Here is an 18,892-nt window from a genome sequence, read left to right on the forward strand (position 1 = left end):
CTGTAACCTAAATGATGGCGTGTATATGTCTTATCACACATGTTCTGCACATACTGCTAAAAGCTACCACACAAAAATTCTGCATGTCCAGCTCTTATTACATGTATTCCTCTCTCTCTTGTATTTTGCCATATACACACACAAAGAGTTAAAATTCAGAGTAGGTGCAAGTTTTCAGGAATATTCCTTGAAAAGAAAACATATTTTTTATTTTTGTTTTGGTTTTCTCCAGATCTTCAGAATGCAGTTCTAATTTTACATTTTAGACCAAGTTTGAAGCTGCATACGTCTGCACCAACTAATGGGAATAGCATTACAATAGCCTGGAATCCTAAATTAATTATAGATATATATAAATTGATTCACAAGCCAGGACTGAAAGGAGCATTTGACAATTCCTGCTGCTTTGTGTTGACTGCTTTGACAGGTGCATGGATGGCTATTATGGAAACCCCTGAACAGAGAACCCTGCCGCCCGTGCATGTGCCCAGGGGCACCTACAAGCAAGAGTTTTTTTGCACGTTCCTGTTACCAGGACTCCCAGACTGCAGAATTAGTCTGCAACTGTCTCGAGGGATATTCAGGTAACAAGCAAAATAAAGACTGGTTTTGATTATATTAAAACTGATGTAAAACAAAAATGATGATCCTCTGCCCATCCTCTATTCAGAAATGACAAATGAAATAATGGTAAAATAGGTAAGAAGAGTTAATGCCCAACTTTACTGAACTTCAGTGGGAATATCCCAAAAGTGGGATTTGTGCAGTTAGTATTCAAAAAAGGGATTCATTTATTCATATTCAGTGAAGTCATTCATTAATCTAATGTCACTCTCTGGAAACCTCCCCCTTTCCTGGGGTACCTGGTGAAGGGAACTCCAGTTGCTCATCACCTCTGAGAAACAAGCATTGGAAGCCCAAGTCAGAAAGATCAGGGCACTAAAAAGGAAGTGTTTCAGTGTTTGAATGGCCACTGCACTGGAGAAAGAGCCATTCTCAGCTATCTCAAATCTTTGCAGCAAACTGATGTCTCACTTCCAGAGATCCCATTGATTTAGCTTGAATTTCTGCAGGGAAAAACTGAAGTTATTTCCCTTCCCTTGGGCATTACTAAGATTTCCAGCAATGGAGCCAATGCTAAACCAATGCTGTTATATTTATTTAGGCCATGTTCCTTTATAAGTGAAGAGCAGTTTTGTCCAAGAAATCACTGTAGGGCCAAAATGATCCCTGTTGGTACTTACCCAGGGGATTGCTGTCCTCAGAAACAACTGATATCCTCAGTTCAGGACTTTCTTCCTCTTGCTCCTTCCTGGCAAGGTTTCTGTTCACCTCTGGGGCACCAAGGTCATTGTCCTTGAGACTGGGAAAGGCTCTGGTCCTTGGGACAGTGGTGAAGGAGCAAAGAGCATTTAGCCAAGGATGAGCTCATGGACAAGGTCCCAGTGACTCCAGCCTGCCCAGAAAGGTTTATAAGATGCAGAGTGGTAGCACCTTGACTGGGGGGTGGTGGGGAAGCTTTGGGATGGATACAGACAGAACTGCAATGCCAGAAAGTAAGCACAGAATGTTCCAGAGCTCATCTGACCTCCTGGAGATCCTCTGTTAGAGAAGGGAAGGCAGGTCTGGTGGGCTCTGCATCACTCCAGAATAGGGCACATCCCACCTTCCCGTTACACTGGGGTGAAGGCACCAGGGAAAATCCTGCAAAATGGCCTAACTCCAACTATAGTTTTGTTCTCTACAACTTTTCAAGGAGGAGAAGTGGAGACAGAGGTATTCATCTATTTTCCCTGCTGTAAAGCAGCATCAGGAGAGGTTCAGACTAGACATTAGGAAATTCTTCTCTACTGAGAGGGTGGTTAGACACTGTAACGGGCTTCCTGGAGAGGTGGTTGATGCCCCATGCCTGTCCATGTTTAACAGTCACTTGGATAGTGCTCTTAATGATAGGTTTTAACTTTGGGTCAGCTGCAAAGTAGTCTGAGAGTTGGCCTTGATTGTCTTTGTAAGTACCTTCAAACTACAATTCTTCTCTTCTCTTCTCTTCTCTTCTCTTCTCTTCTCTTCTCTTCTCTTCTCTTCTCTTCTCTTCTCTTCTCTTCTCTTCTCTTCTCTTCTCTTCTCTTCTCTTCTCTTCTCTTCTCTTCTCTTCTCTTCTCTTCTCTTCTCTTCTCTTCTCTTCTCTTCTCTTCTCTTCTCTTCTCTAGGTGAGAGGGATGTGTTTCCAACAGATTGCCATATGGGAGATATAATTTTAATGGATCACAGGATTAAAAGGCACCAGTCTCAAACAGATGGGTATCTTCCATTCAAAATCTGAATTCGAACGGGCAGTCTTTTATTGTTACAAATTACATGACTCGATTGAATTCTCACCAGCCAGCACATCTTTACCTTTCTCTCTGACAGGCCGGCAGTGTGATGAGTGTCCTAGTGGGTTCTACAAAAACCCAGGAAGCCCCACAGAGGACTGTGCACCATGCCCCTGCAACAACAACATTGACATGACCGACCCAGAGTCCTGTAACAGAGTCACCGGGGAATGCATCAAGTGTTTGCACAACACCCATGGAGCACACTGCCAGTTCTGCAAACCCGGTTATTTTGGCTCAGCCCTTGCTCAGGACTGCCAAAGTAAGTGAACAACAGCACTGCAATTGCATGTTATCATTGAGAAAAGATTGAAACAAATTAGGCTATAGGGAGAAGTTAGCCCTTAGGGGGATGATAAAACTAAAGCAGGCAAATGGAGCAGTATATGAGAGTCCAGAATAAATTTCTACCCAGTGATACGTATAACTGCTAATATGGCATCTAAATTCTATGTTTGTCATCCAAGTCTCTCTAAATCTTATACGGAATACCACTCCTAGGAAATGACTATTTGTGAACTGAAATCAGTATTAGCTGTCAGGAAAATAAATGTGCATTCTTCCCATTCAGGAAGGAATCAAAATTAAAGGAATCAAAGATAATCAAAAGCAATGCTGAGTTAGCCAGATGATCTCTTGCTGACCTCCCTGCCTTTCCAGTTGTTTTGATGATATTATTAGAAATAGAGACTGTTCAGGCAGTTTAATAGACTGCATGAGGACACTGTCAATAACTCAGCATTTTGAGAGGAAAGAGTGTAAGAACATGCAGGTCATAAGTTTCTTCACAAAGTTTCTCAAAGACCATTTTCACAAATGTGGCTGATTGAGAATCTAATTTCTACAGGCCAGAAAAACATAACTATTTTCAAGAAGCTCTTTTTTTCTGGGATTCCCTGAAATATAGTACAAACCAATTCCTCATTTATTCTTGAAAGATGTCACCCAGAAATGGTTTAGCAAGAACTTTTGGCTCCTCAAAAGGAAGGCTTCTTATGTTACTCAGCTTGCCATTAACTGGGGGTTCCCACACTGTCCAGTGCCTACTGTAAATCAGTTTTGCCTTAACCAACATATTTAACATTTCATTATAATAAGATTCAAAATTCACTACACCTTCATTTTTATGCCTGTATTAAAAGTAGTAAAAGCTCCCAGTAAGTTTGTTCAAAGCCATGTTTCAAGGCCAAGCTGTGCTTTATGTACAATTCTGATTTCCCATCAGCTATAGCAGCATCTGCTGTAGTAATTGTCCTTTTTTTTCTTTCAGTCTGCACGTGCAATCTCACAGGTGTCCTCCCTGCCATGTGCCCAGGGAGGGACGCAGCCTGCCTGTGTGACCCGGCCACTGGCGCTTGCCCCTGCCTGCCCAACGTGGTGGGCACGACGTGCAACCAGTGTGCGCCTGGCTACTGGGACCTGGCTAGCGGAAAGGGATGTCAGCTCTGCAACTGTGAGCCAAAAAACACCCAAAGCAACCAGTGCAACCAGGCAAGGAAATTATTCTGCTCTCTGGGAACTGGGATGGTGACATTTTGGCCTGGCACGGTTGGGACCTGCCCCTATGAGAATGTTTTTCTGTCTTGCACCCTGAAAACAATGAGTCTTTGGAAATCTGCAGTTGTTGCAACCAGGCTTGGAGTCATTACATCAAATGTGCTGTACTGGTACTGTGACTTCACTTGCAAGCAATTTCTCTGCTTGTGTGTTTCTTTGCAAAGTGGATTGTAGAAGTAGAAGAGAAAATGATATATAGGAAAAAATGCCTCATAAACATACATACAGGGAAAGAGGAACTCCAGGCTTGGGCCCAAGAGACTTGCATGTATTTTTTTGTTTCCTTTCATAAAGTAGCAGCTGTTGCCATTGCATTAATCATGCATCATCAATCAGACTGCTGGAGTATCTTTTCTCACCTTTAATTAATGTGCACTTTCTAGAGCAAGAATGTAGAAAAAATAAAACAACGCTGCGGAATAGAGAGCTAAAACTGCGGTCCCATGGAGAAAACTGCAATTTTGCTCTTGACTTCATAGCTCCAGGACCTTATGCCAAGCTCTTGCTGATATGCTTTCACATTTTCCCTTCAATATGCCTTCTGTTTGTTCTGGTTTATTTAGCGGATTTGTTATTTTTCCCAGGAAATGTTGCTCATAACATGACAGAACTACACCACTACTGCTTTTCTGAGTTATACCAGTTATCAGAGCTGTAATTCCCTGCAGTTTAATTTTGCTGCTGAATTCCAAAATAAATTTTCCAGGGCAATGTGCATAGTATACCCTGGAGGTTTTCTGTTAGAGCTAATATATCATGTAGTTAAAAGTTGAAATGTTAAGCTTTTTTCAAGCAAAAATAAGACATTAATCTGTTTTGCAAAAGAAAAAAAAAATCTTCTTTCAGATAATAGTCAGAGGATGAGTTCTCAAAGATCATCTGTAGGCTGGACCATACAAAACTTTTCATATCAGTAAAGAAAAACCAGCTTTCCATGCCCACTTTGTTTTCACGACCTTCTGGAGGAAGATGGGAAAGGTGGTTTATCATGCATAAACCATGCTGTTTGAAGAACATGTGGAAGCTCTGTTGCTGCAGTCCCCATGCAGCTGTATGACAGAGCGAGAAGGAAACCCAGCAAATAATGTCTGTCCAGTCGTTCTGTGTGGGCAGCTGTTTCATCCTGACCTGTCTTTACAGCTTACAGGCCAGTGTCCATGTAAGCCTGGCTATGGTGGAAGACGTTGTGACGAATGTGAGGAAAATTACTTTGGCAATCCCCAGGTGCACTGCATTTGTAAGTATTACTACTTGGGGACAACCAGATTAGAAATTGCTTCAAAAAGAACATTTGGCTCGTACATTCATAGAGAAGACAGGACTTATATCTAGAGAAACAGACTTTAATACATTTGAGTGTATGAGATGGATAAAATTGTTTATATTATTTATCAGTACTTTTCCCTCTGCAGTTATGATGTGAATATGGATGCAAGAGGTAAAGAAGAGACATTAGATATGTAGTCACCTTCACTCTACCTTGAACACTGGTTTCACCCTCTGCTATTTAGAAATGGCCTACACTAGCTGAAGGCTGCCATAATGTTGATCCATTGATCAACATTGATCATTAATCAATGATTGATGTTGACCCAGCCTAGCAGGCTCAACCAGCAGCAGAGAGAACCAGTTTCTGTTTGCAGTGTTGAAGCACACGATCGTGTCTCCTGTATGTGCTACTCCTGCAGAGAAGGGACAACTGTGTGTGACTTGCTGTCCCTTTCCCGCAGCATGTGCGTGTAACCTGGAGGGAACCAGCCAGCCCCAGTGCGACAAAGCCACCGGCGCGTGCAACTGCCGTGCTGGTGTCACGGGGTGGTTCTGCAACCAGTGCGGCCGTGGCTTCGAGAAAGACTTTCCCTCTTGCCGTCAGTGTCACCTGTGTTTTGATCAGTGGGATGCCGAAATTACTGCCCTCACCCAGACTGTTCAAGGGCTAATGAGGTTTGCTGCAAGTCTGGAGGATAAAGGAGGACGAATGCCCAGCTGTGACATGCGCTTCAAAGCCTTTGAAGATGCCATTTCTGAAACTGAACGAATTTTGAAGCATCCTGTTCTTTCACTGGAGGCACTCGCAGGCATCAAGGATTTTCATGGCTACGTTCAGTAAGAGTTGGCTGCCCCGTTAAAACCTCTTGGCTAAGAAAGCAATCTTCCCCCAAACTTCACCAGCCTTACCTTTCCTTACCCTTACCTTCAAATCCTGTTTCTGATCAGCACACAGATGTTGGAGTGCGAAGTCACCGTTTCCAACAGATCTGTGAACAAAATAATCTTTATATATAATATTCCCCCACCCCAGGCATGTACTTAAATGTGGGAATTTTCCAGTTCCTAAAAGATTCCTAAATAAGCCATTACAAGTAAATTTCTGGTCATTTAGAAATTTATCTCTTGTCATCTAAAATATTGTGTATCTCAATTGTAGTTTAAGAACATTTCAATCTGATTACTGACAACTGCCATTTCCCTTGTAGAGAAAAAGTTGCACAAATGGGTCCCCTTCCTAGAATGCTATATGAATTTCCTGACCTTAATGAGAACATTGAAGATATTAGGGAAGAAGCTGACCTTGTCTACGAACTTCTACAACAGAAAAGACATCTGCATCACAGTTTTCATTACTTGAACCTCAAAGGTAAGTCAGCCAGTAATTCACTGGAATAAGTAAACATATTCCATGAAATTTCACAATGTTTTGAACCATTGAACCACACATTTCAAAGATCCCTAGATTTTAGTTCCATACAGTAGAGAAAAAATTCAAATGCTAAGAACATCATTATACTAATTTCCAGACTCTCTTTTGTTGTAAAATGCCATGACTTCTAGAATCATAAATTTCAGATGCATGCGCCAGGGTCATCTCAGTCAAAAATCCCATGAGTCCTGATGTTTACATCAGGATTTCAAGGCCACCCAGTTTCACATTATAGACTCACAAATCATACAGTAGATGAGCAAAAGATTTTTTTTTCACTGCCTCTGACTCCTATTGCTCTTAGCAATACTTAAAAAATGTACAGCAATAGTTTGTTTAATTAAAGCAGAGAGTCATAGTGCAACTTCTCAGTGTTCCCATGGGAAAATGCAGGACTTTATGTGGTAAGGAACTCGCTCTCCATCATCAAAAAAGAACTGAGTTGTTTGACATTTTTTAAATAATTACACCATCTCTGCTAATGGCAGTAATGACAGTGTCACAGGCTGAATTCTGGAGAAAGATGGGAATGTATCAGTCAGGGATCTTGAGCAGATACTAGATCATCCACAACGGCAGATTTTCGGCAGTGTACACTCTGCCAAACGACCAAAGAGATGGCTGCCAAGACATGAATCCCCAGAAGACATGGTAAGCACTGCAGAAGACACCAGCTACAGGCAGTGCACCCCCACTTTGAGTTCCTCTGTGTTTTGTTTAAGCAAGAAGAAAATTGGACTAAAAAAGATCGAATAAAATGAAGGAAAGGTCAATGGAATGTAAATCCAAGGGAAAGGAAGAGGGAAAAAGAGGGATCAATTAAGATTTAGGGCTTCCTGCACTGTTATGCTTGGCAGTGCCCCCAGGACCAGCTCCTCCACTCGGATCCTGCACGAGAGGTCAGCAGCTCTCCCAGGCACCGAGTCCCATTTTGATCGGGTCTTGTGCTGACTCTGAGGAAAGCAGGAAGGCAAAAAGACAATAAATCCCAATGAGATCAGTGGATGCATGGCTGAAGCATCCGCACTGCTCTCTGGTCATGTTCCAGTTCCACTTTAGCTTTTGGCCTCCAGAGGCAGATAAACAGCCCTATAAAAAGCACACGGGGGTGTGGGGAGGGGAAGACCTTGAATATAAGTTGAATTGCTGGTTGGAACCACAAATATTCATTGGTCCTGCTACCAAACATCTAGCAGCACAGAAACTACTTTTCCCTCAAGACGACCATCTTCCCTGATGTCTGGGAGGAAGCCTGGTTCCCTCTTCCTTTCTTCATTCCAGAATCAGCAGCAAATCCTAGCAATGGCTCTGCCTGCTTTGTCCTGACTGAAGCAAGTGGGGTAGAGCAGGATGGAGGACATGCCATGTACCCCATCTGGGGCACATTTGACACTTGTGCTCCAGACACACATGGGGAATGGGCTCCTACCTACCTCTCCTTGCGGAGGATCAAGTGAAATGAGGTCAGGACTCTTCCTGAGCTCCTCATGGGCATATACTCAGCTGCCTGACCTGGAAACGTCAATATCTAATGATGAATTAAAATCCCTGGAAAAAAACAAAACGCACACGTCCTTAAAAGAAGGCTTGCAGCATATGAAATCTCATTAAATTACCTCCTCCAGCCTTGGCCCCTGGCTTTGCAGCCACTGTGGCATGGTAGTGTGGTGAGTGTGCCTTCCTAGGCTGTTAATCAAACTATGTTTAACATAAAGGAACTTGGAAACTCTACAGCTCCATCACAAACCGAGCGTGAAAAATGTATTTGGGCCACTTAATGAAGAGCTGAACCACTGTAAAATATTCCTGCAATGGAAATGTTGCATAGAAAACAGCCGCATGCTTAGATAAGGAGTCACAGCAGCCCCTTGCCAGGTATTTCGTATTAGTATCTAACTTTAAACTGTACGTTGTTTCCAAGAGTTACGAGATAAAACAAACAGCTCTGCTTCCACATAGTAATTAAACATTGGTCAGCTTCAGCCAAAGCAAGGCCAAGAGCTTTAGTGCCTGGTAAAAAGCAGTCAGGACTTGATGAGAGTCTTCCTACTGACATCAACCAGTAACTGCGCCATTATCAGCACAGAGGGATGCTGGTCAATGACCTCTCATGGTTTTTCAGTGCTGACACATCAGTTCTGGCTCATTGCACATACTTCTGCATGGGGATGTGCAGAAATCTTTGGGTTCCCTGGAGATCTGGGAAGCCTTGATAGCAGCAACTTTATATTGTGAGTTTCACAAAAGGCCTGAGTCCTTTCTTTAGGCTAAAAAATGTTTTATAAAAATCATTAAAAAAAAAAAAAAGAATATTCTCCATTCCTTTTGAGTCTCTCCTAGAGAAAAAGCTTACACTAAGTAAACAAGAAAATGCTTGTTTCATGTCCTACAGGCTTATCGTGGAAATGCATTTTTTTTAGCACATCAGTCCTGCAACTGAATTTTTCCAGAGCCAAAGAAAACTCATAAATTCCCATTTGCAATCTGCATTTTGGGTTTAGTTAAGCTGACTGTTTAACTTTTGGGTACTATGCTGAACAAGGAGAGAACAAATGCTTTCCTGAGGCACAGATCCAGTGCATTTGCGTCTATTTTAGAAGGTTTTATGGGTATCAATTCCTGTTTGGTAGCTGGCTGAGTAAAGGATTTAAAAATATGCCCGAGGAAATCACAGTTCCTGTCCCTCCCTGCTGTCATCAGTGTCATCACACATCAACCACCAGTGACACAGACTTAATTATTTGTCATTCACCATTTGTCTAGAATTCAAGTAAATGCATGAATTAAATGCCACCAAAATACATTTCATACTAACCACTATTCCTATTGCTGTAGAGGCCATCAGCAACATTAGGAAACACTTTGAAATGTCATTGCTGGCAGAAGAGAAAAGCAGTGGGACAACCACAGTCATAAGATACTCGGAGTACACCAGGAACAGCACGCTCACTGTGATGGGCCAGCAGGCCTTGAAAGGAAGCAATGTGCTGGAGCAGCTCAAGATGATCAAGATCCCTGACACCCAAAACTTAAATGAAAAGGTAAGCGCTGTACGTTTTTAACAGGAAATAAATAAAACCAGCTTTTTTTTTTTTTCTCTTTTTTTGATGCTGCTATTAGTTTTTGTTTTAAAAGGGTGGTTACATGCATTTTAAATCTGGAAAAGGCCACTTTCCTGGCACGGGCGTTCAGTCACGTCAGAAACAGCTGTACCTCTCAGCTGTGGCTGCTACCACCCTTCTGGAAGCTACTGCTCCCAGGGCAGGCCCACCAGGAGGGACTGTTTCTAATCTCAAGCACTTTCTAGTCTCAAGAGGACTTCCGTGTAAATTCTAAAAAATTAACACCAACCTCCTCCATCAGTGGCTTAATCTAAGCAGAGCAGCTTTGCCCTGGAGTGGATGAGGAATGTTCACTTGTCCTTTGCAGCACCTGTGGGACGGGAAGGCCAGGAACCTTCTGCTGGGCAGCAATGAATACCTGACAGCATCCATAGCCAACACTGACATCTGGCAGAGCACATCCACCTCAGCCTTTAGTCTTGACTGACATCTGTGTCAAAATACGTAGAGGCCTAGGCATGGTACTGTGCTCTGTGAGACGTGATCTGGGTCCTTCAGAACAAACAGGATGGGTTTGGATGCCCCATGGACTGGATATGGCCAGGGGATGGTTTCAATACTTTTGCCATAGAGTGAAACAAAGCTCTACATATAACACAAAGAGCCCACAAAATGGCTCCTACAAGGAGGAGGTTGGAGCTGGGGATGCCATTGCATTCTTTGGGTCAGGGAAGGGAGCCCTGTTACAGTCCATGAGCCTGTCTTTGGAGATATTAAACCGTGTGTTTCAGGGAAAATCCCGTGCAATGCTCAATGTTCACATCATGCCCAACATCCTTCCCACAGGAGGTTATTTCAGATGCCCAGAGGAGTCCTGACATGAACATCTTCTTTATTTCAGATCTGCGGGGTGCCAGGGAACCTGCCCTGTGCTGCAGCAGCCTGTGGTGGTGGCCCAAACTGCAGCGGAGCTCTTCCCCTCTCCTCCTCAGCCTTCAGGAAGGCTGAGGAGACTGCTGTCCTGTTAACCAACTTGACTACTCAGCTACGGGAACCTGAGAATCAGGTACACATATCAAACTTATATTTGTTCAATGCAATGGGCGGAGGATGGCAAACAGGGCATTCCTCTCCTGGGAAACATCATGCATGAGCGGTGTCCTATCCATAAGTCCACAGTTATGCTAAAACCCTCAAAACCCAGGGAGTTTTGTGCTTCCCACAGCATTGCTGTCTTTGCAAAGTAAGCTCTTCCTCTGCTCTCCCTGGATGCTTTGTCACATTTGTGGGGAAAAAGCTGTTCTTGGGAATCAGAAAAGGCCAATTTGCTTCTTGAACTTACAATCAGAGAGGGAGCTAAGGATGGGGGTCCTGCCACCTCCCTTCACAGGGATGGAGTTGGCTACATCACCGCCAGTCACACATGCTCCTTTTATAATCAGTGGAAATTGTCAGACAACTCCATCTTCATTTTCTCCATACCAGCTATACGTCTGTCGTTGCCTGAAGGTACTGGTTTTCTGTTTTATTTTTTTCACTCTGCAAGAACAGCTGGCTTAGATTTGGATGGGTGAATTGTGGATAGCTAAATTGAGCAAAGATGTAGCAGTGAGTCCCAAATCTACAAAAACTCAGCTGCTCCTTGGACAAAGAGCAGTGACCTAGTCATGGACTCCATCCCAGCACAATAGATGTATCATGGGTCAGTGCCGTGAGTATTAGAGGCAGTCCCACCAAACAACTATGTCTATCAATGCCTTCCTTCTCCTCACAGCTTCCAAGATCTCATGGGTCATGGTGTCCTATGCCTATGGAAGCTGGTAGCATGAGGCTAGTGTTGTCTATAATTTTATTGGGAAAGGTTGAAATGGAGCCCTTTGTCAGTAGCCTGAGCACGGCCCACGTTTATTGCATTGATATTATTACTCTGCATATCATTAAGCTCAATTTATACAGCTTCATTTTACTATTATGGTTGCCATTAAGGAATTACTGCAGATAATTTCAAGCTGAAGCTTTTCTGCCCCCCCCCCACCCCCCCAAAAAAAAATGTTTATAAGGGCATTGAGTATTTGGCTGCTCCGCTTTACTACAGAGCAGCACTGAAAATAACTCAAAGCGTGTCCAATGCACATGTGCAAAGGAAGCAAAACAGACAAGTCCCCAGATGACAACGAAGACAGTTTGTTCTCATTAACAATCAGAGAGAAAGCCAGTTACAGTGATAGGCAAAAACCATTTTCCAACAGAAACATCATTCTGCTGCGGCTTTGTCCCCTCCCTACAGGGTGTCTGGGCATCCATTTCCTCCTTCTAGAGTCCACACGACATTGCTCTGCAGCTATCAGGGGGAAAAATGAGCCATCAGGGCACACACTGAGGCCCCAAAACATGCAGGGACAGCAGTGAAGTAAAAACATCATTGTTTTTCTTGCTGCCTAAGGTAACAGCGAATCTCTTCCCTCCATCCCTGTGCATTTCCTTAAGAGTAAAGCACAGCCCCCAACAAAGCAAAATACTGTTGGAGTGATAATTAAGCTAATTACTAACTAAAGATCAGTTAAATAATCAAATATACTAATTTAATGGCAAAAATTAATTTTAAAAGACAATCATTAATTCTAGCTTTTTTACTTGTGTCATTTTAAGCACATTTTTAGCAGCAATTCCAGTGTGAAAAGGCAAATAAAATTATATGCTTTTCTGTACTGAATCTGATTGATGACACGGTGCAATACTGCAACAGAAAATGTCAGCACCTTCTTTTAGAAACAGAAGTGGTTGTCTTTTTATTTTTTTTCTAAGGCCAAAGGCCATGATGTAACAGCTTCCAGAGCTCCCCAAAGTGGTCTCCTACTACAGATTTTTCAAAAGATCGACAAGTGACTCCAGCTGAGGCTTGTATCAAAAGTATCTGTCAGAGCTCAACTTGCCAAGCAATGATATACAGCCTCCAGAAATTGGCACTGCTTTTTCTGATAGTATTTCCAGGTTGAAAGCATCAGAAAGATGGCAGAAGACACCAAGCTGAAAGGTTCGCTGTTTAACGGGGAATTGGAGAGAGCTAAGAACCAGATTGAAGTTGACCAAGAAATCACAAAGGAGTTCATCAAAAAAGTGAAAGACTTCTTGATAGGTAAATATGCAAGGAAAGTTCTTTCTGACTCTCTCTATATATACATATATATTTCAATGTAATGTTAACATAACAGATGGCTAGAAAGTGGTCTAGCTGCAGGCATATCAAATTTCTTGTCTACGTCCTGATCTGTGCATCTTTTTTTGATTGTGGTGTTCCTTTTTCCCAGATGATGGTATTTTGTACTAATTTTCCCATAGATTGCTATGTTCTGATTGTCATCTTTTATTAATTTACTTAATTTGAAGCAGGCAAGTAATTCCCTTGGTTCCTGGTTCATCTGAGAAAAGGTCCGCTAATGTAATTTCATACAACATATAACATCCAGGCATCTTCAATGCACCCTCAAATTGTTATTCCACCCTCTTCTTCCCGGCCCATAAATAGAGGCTCTCTGTAGGGAGCGTGGGAATTAGGACACAAAGTGACAAACTGCTCCATCTTCTCCGTAAAACTGTAACTTGAGGAATCAAAGGATTCTGGTAGGACTTCAGCCCTCACAAAAAAGAAAAAACAAAAACAAAAACAAAACAAAACAAAAACAACAACAACAAAAAAAAAAAAAAAAAAAAAAAAACAAAAACAAAACAAAAAAAAACAGTACATGCCCTAAAACTTTTTCCACCCTCACAATTGCAGAAATGTCTTTTACCAGACACACATAAAAGGAGTTCAACTGGGTTAGTATAATCTCTTGAATGTAGCTGATCTCATAATTCTCTAAGGACTGCATGTTGGCATTCCTTTGGCATTCATACCTCCATATCCAAACAGCAGCGAGGGAGTGAGGGCAGAGGACTTCCTTTGTTCAGGAACATTGAAGTTATTTTTCTGAATTTGAAGGAAAAAGTCAATTTAAGTCCTTAGTGGACTCGTATTTTTATTTGGTTGCTACTCAGAATTTCATCTTTGTCTCTTCTTTTATGTGTCTTAGAAGACATATGGTATTTACTAATAACTGTAAAGGATTTATTCATCAATTTTTGGTTTGTAAATTGAAGTTTCTGCACCATAGCAGCTAAAATGCGTACAATTACATCAAAGCTGCTGTACTCTACAGCAATGGCCATAGTGGTTTTAGATTAATGCATTCTGACAGAAGATAGCTCTCAGAAATGCTTGCCTGGTTGCACAGTAACTGCCTTTTATTTAATTCTTGGGAAGTTACTTTGGAGAGTTAGCACAAACGTAGCATGTTTCAACTGCCTTATCACCTCAGGTCTTGTCTACAAGGGGAAGGGAGCAGAAAGCAGAAGTGATGATGGGACTTTGCAAGGCGTTAGCTACTCAAACCCTGGGTACCCGCACCTCTTAGCGCAGTTTGTATTGGGGTGAGAGCATTTGGAAGAGGGGTTGTTAAAGTATGTTTTTCCTACTGTAAATTCCCATCCCATCTCAGCCTGTCCCAAATTCCCCTCTGCAGCTGAGCTTTCCTCATTAAGCAGCGGAGGAACCACTTTCTGAGCGCTGTGGCAACTCCAGGGAAGGGATTACTCCCACCAGCTGGCTTGGAAAGCTTCCTTCACACCCCGGTCTCCCCAGCGCCTCTTTGATCTGGGGACCGAGGGAGAAATGGGCTCTGACACATCTGGCTGTGCCTCATGCCGACTTAAAACCTTCCATGGGTTCAGTTCTGCATCAGAATTTTAATAACCCAGTTCAAAGTGGGTTCAAATCCTCAGCTCAGTCAGCTCTGACAACACCAACAGCAGTACCTGGAAGCGTTAATATTAAATCACAAAATGTCGGAGATAATTCTCTTACCCCCTTGCTGTGCTTGTCAGCTTTATTCTGCCACATAACTCGACGTCTAGGCAACCCTAACGATCCTTTACATTTCGCTGGGAGGAAGCCTCCACTTCAGACCATCCCAAGCTCAGTTTCTGTTGCAGATGAGAGTGCGCCTCCGGAAGACATTGAGAAGGTGGCGAGTTACGTCCTGGAAATCAACCTGCCCCTGACTCCACGAGAGCTAACGAGCATGCTTGGCAAAATCCAAAGCATTATGGCCCACTGTCAGAAGTACAAACTGAACGCAAATAAGAGAAGCAGGAAAATGGAAGTGGCTCAGACACTGCTGGGGGAGGCACAAGATGCTGAGTGAGTAGGCTGACTCCAGCACTGCATGCTGAAGGACTGCCTGAATTCAAAGGACCGAGGCAGCTACACTTCCATGTGGGTCATTACACCTGGTTCACTGGGAGGCTTAAATATGGGTGAGGAAGAAGAGCCAGAACTGGGGAGGGAGGAAATATGTTCACCTCATAAGTGAGCTTTCCTTACCAGCATTGTACTCCCACACAAGGCCCTTTACTGGTGTTGTGCTTTGCCAGCTAAATCACACTTTTAACAGCTGCTGGTGGACTTGAGGGAACATTTCTGCCCGTGAGCATGGGTGCGTTTGCAATGTGTACTTGCTTTGCCTCCTCTCCACACCACAATACTACACACACTTTTTTTTTTTTCCTTTTTCAGCAAAGCAGCTAAAGCTCTTCCACCTGTGCATGAAATTAATGAGAAACTAAAAAATGCTGTGAGCTCCCAAGGACGCTCCAAAAACACCTTCATAAAGTTGAATGAAGAAATAAAAGGAATCAGAACACAAATCTCACAGGTATCTTGCTTTAAATCTTTTAATTTATTTGCAACACACATCTTAGAAAAAGATGGTTCATCTAAAATTTTCCTCAACGTATATGTAAAAATAAATAAAACCAGAATGTGTCTCAGATACAATTTCAGTACCACAACGTATAAGGGTCTCCTCTTGTTTATCAGTTGCCATTCACCTCCTTCATTACCAAGCCTCCTTCTGTTCTAGGCTGAGAACCAACTCAACAAGACAGGCGATGAACTCAATGACTTTTCAGCAAAACAGTCCAAGGTGGAAGATGGAATCGCCACGTTGAGGACGAAAATGCTGATGAACAGGAATCAAGCTACGAATGCAAGAGCAGGGGCAGAAGCAGCATTCAAGCGAGCTCAGAAAATTGACAACGTAAGCCATTCTGCCACAGATTAAAGGAAAAAAGGGTTGCGTATATGTTTGATAGTACTTTTGATTCAAAAGTGTAATTGTGCTACCCTGCTCTCCTCAAAACTCTAAGCTTTCCATATGCCACACAGTGTGCAATCCCCAGGTTAAGTCTAATTTCCTTATTGCTTTAAGGTTTCTAGAGGTTCTCCAAACTTCTGTTTGCTTGAATGAAAGAAAACACACACATTGCTCTAGCTACTCTGTGACATTCTTCTTCACACTGTGTATAAGACTCATAGTCACCATGGGCACCAGTAAACACAACAGAGCAAATCACAAAACCAAATATTAAAATATGTGAGCGATGGAGCAGTCTGGCCATTCATCTTGTGCTGATCTCCTTCAGGAGAAATTGTGGTGGGAGTTATGTGGAGGTTGTGGCTGACTGCTGCTCCATAGCTCCAGTTTTTGAGGCAGCTGAAAATTTACTAAAATGCTGTGTGACAGGAACCAGGTACCCACAGCTCTGAAGGGAGAGCACAACTACGTGGCCAGGTTATAAGAAACACAGTAGAAATCTAAACTGCAGCCTCCAAGGCACCCTAAATCAGCATGGAATGGAGGTAGACAGTAAATATTCCTGCACCCAAGATTGTTTGAAAAAATCGATGATACAGGTAGTTCATTCCATTTGATTCAAGCTTCATGGAAAAAAAATGAAATCTACAGAAAAGGCCTATCAAAAGAAGTAGTAACAGCATAAGTTTTAAAAATCTTACATTGTATTTTCTTTACATCCTCACCCTCCAGTGACACTCTAGATTGCTCCACTGGTAGCATGTTTAATCAAATTATACCTGGTTTTGCAAAGCACTGTTCAATGTACACTTATTATGGATTTCTTTTTTTTTTTTCCCCTTTAAATTTAAGAGATTAAGTTTGGTTCAAACAGGATATTCATATTCCAAAACTGTCTAAAAATCACCTTGAATATGACAGGTTAATTATGAGGTACTTCTAAACCACGAAATGGCTTTTTGTTACAGGAATTTGCTGCCGTTAAAAGGAAGTACACTGTTCTTCAAGACAGACTGAAAGCCAAAGGGCCTCCTAAAGCAACTCTAGCAAAAGTGAAGCAGCTGAAAGAAGAAGCAGAAAAACTGGCTGAAGAGATTGAAAAAAAAATTAGAAGAGTAACAGGTGGTGTTCTCCCTTTCATAGTGAGCAGCAGAAATTGTGGAACTTTAACTGAAAGCCATTCTGAGATACCAGCAGACTAGATTCACCTGAAAGTTGGTTTAAAACAATTTAGCCAGTGACAATCCATGCTTGAAGCTTCTCAGTTTCCAAGTAGCTGATTTGGTTTGGCTTATGTACATTTTCTGACATACATTGGTTGCTATAAGCAGAGGTCAAGAGGTGTGCACAGAGGGACTTGCAGTGATTTGATTCAGGCAGCGGAAAACTAGGACAAGCACAAAATCTGTGCCACCTGTCCCAGGCTCTCAGATGGGCTCTGAAAAACTTAGCTGCAGCCTTAGCTGGGAGCTTTGATTTATGTCCTTGCTTTGTGCATTTGGGCCTTCAATCCTTCCTCTGCATTCTGCCTTTTTTACATGACCGGACTGATGACTTATGTTACAGAGAGCTGCATGGAGCTGTCTTTCCATCAGAAAAGAGAAGGCACACATGCATGTGCAGACCAAATCACTGCATCTTGGGTGTCAGTTTAACCCCCCTGGCCTCGATTCCTTGATTTGATCACAAAATGTCTGGGCAGACAGGTAACTTTGTCCGTCCAGCTTTGCCTGAGAAGTAAAACATTGAAAAAGTTTTGATTTTAGGTCAGGGGGTCATCTGTGGCTAACACTGAGGGGCCAGCATGTGTCAGGATCTGGCCTATTAGCACCCTACCCCTCCTGGTGGGTGACGGTCTGAGACCTGCAGGAAGGCAAACTGCCAGTATGGCTCATGTAATTGCACGGGGGAGCTAATTCTGCTTGTAGTGAAGGTCTGGGCAACTCCACTGGGAATCCTTCAGCATAGGACGCTGCTCAACATCCAAAACCTCCACTTAACATCAGCAGAACTGAAGCAGAAATTGCACCCTGGGAGCAAATCCTTCAGGGCAGGAGCTGAATAAATATTTTGAGCAGATACTTTGAGAAGAAGCATTAAAAGCACTCCAGTCTCTCCAAACACCCAGGTGATAGATGAATTGGAAACGGGCAGTGAATAATGTGTTGTTGACTCGCTAACAATATGTTCACATCAGTGTAGCTTCACAGGGACCAGCAAAAAAGCAGTAAAGGAAGACGACCTAAGGCCATTACATCCAATTTTTCTAGGCTTTACACATATCGATGGACATGCTGTTCCTCTCAGTGTTTCCATTTAAACAACTGCTTTAAGAGCTCCGTGTCCTGCCCCATCCTAGCTGATGGACAAAAGCACGTGCTGAGAAAAAGCTGTTTTAAGGCTGTCCTGTTTCTCTTGCTGTCCAGAAGCCAGGCTTTTCCCTCCAGTTGCATATATAACATTCCCCATTTGCAATGGGCTTGCTGCCTCCAGAACTGCTGGGAAAAGGAGCACAGTTAATCCCTGGATTTTACTTACACAATAAATATGTGTATCACTGCATGTCACTTTGCTCTTACAGATTTGGAGAAGAAGCTTCAGGACCTGAATCAAACCAAGCAAGACAAGGCAGAGCAACTCAGACAACTTGAGGAGCAAGTGATAGCCATCACAAATGAAATTACAGAGCAGGAAAGCAAGTATGCAACGTGCAAAAGCTAAGGGCTGAGCAGACCATGAGGTAAAGTGCAACTGAGTCACCTCCTGAGCACGGGGTGGCTGTCCTCTGTACATAAATCTGAAGGTGTATGCAGTATTTTGGCACAGGGAATAATGTAACTTTCTCTTGTTTTTTAACCTGGTTGGGTATATATGGGAAGAGGAAATACCTTTTAATAAAACACCTGATGAAGTAATCAGGATGCTGTCCTGGAGGGATCTCAAAACCACACTGCTGCCACAGCCTGGGACTTCTCATTGCCTGGGGTGGGAATGCAAAAGGGG

The 18,892-nt window shown here is 42.7% G+C and overlaps 1 protein-coding gene across 1 annotated transcript in view; it reads left to right on the forward strand.

The window, feature by feature from the left end:
- The window catches only part of LAMB4 (laminin subunit beta 4), a gene marked incomplete at its 5' end in the record, with an annotated part of 40,291 nt that extends 21,487 nt beyond the window's left edge, over positions 1-18,804 (forward strand). Inside the window, 15 exon segments of the mRNA XM_068669752.1 lie at positions 428-453; positions 456-584; positions 2,413-2,637; positions 3,646-3,866; positions 5,073-5,169; positions 5,663-6,038; positions 6,410-6,570; positions 9,469-9,674; positions 10,597-10,761; positions 12,678-12,831; positions 14,727-14,934; positions 15,310-15,448; positions 15,656-15,832; positions 16,858-17,011; positions 18,471-18,804. Coding sequence (XP_068525853.1) covers positions 428-453; positions 456-584; positions 2,413-2,637; positions 3,646-3,866; positions 5,073-5,169; positions 5,663-6,038; positions 6,410-6,570; positions 9,469-9,674; positions 10,597-10,761; positions 12,678-12,831; positions 14,727-14,934; positions 15,310-15,448; positions 15,656-15,832; positions 16,858-17,011; positions 18,471-18,610 — 2,578 coding nt within the window.
- Between the last annotated feature and the right edge of the window lie 88 nt (positions 18,805-18,892).

The sequence above is a fragment of the Anas acuta genome, chromosome 1 (assembly GCF_963932015.1).
Source record: "Anas acuta chromosome 1, bAnaAcu1.1, whole genome shotgun sequence".
NCBI classification, from domain to species: Eukaryota; Metazoa; Chordata; class Aves; order Anseriformes; family Anatidae; genus Anas; species Anas acuta.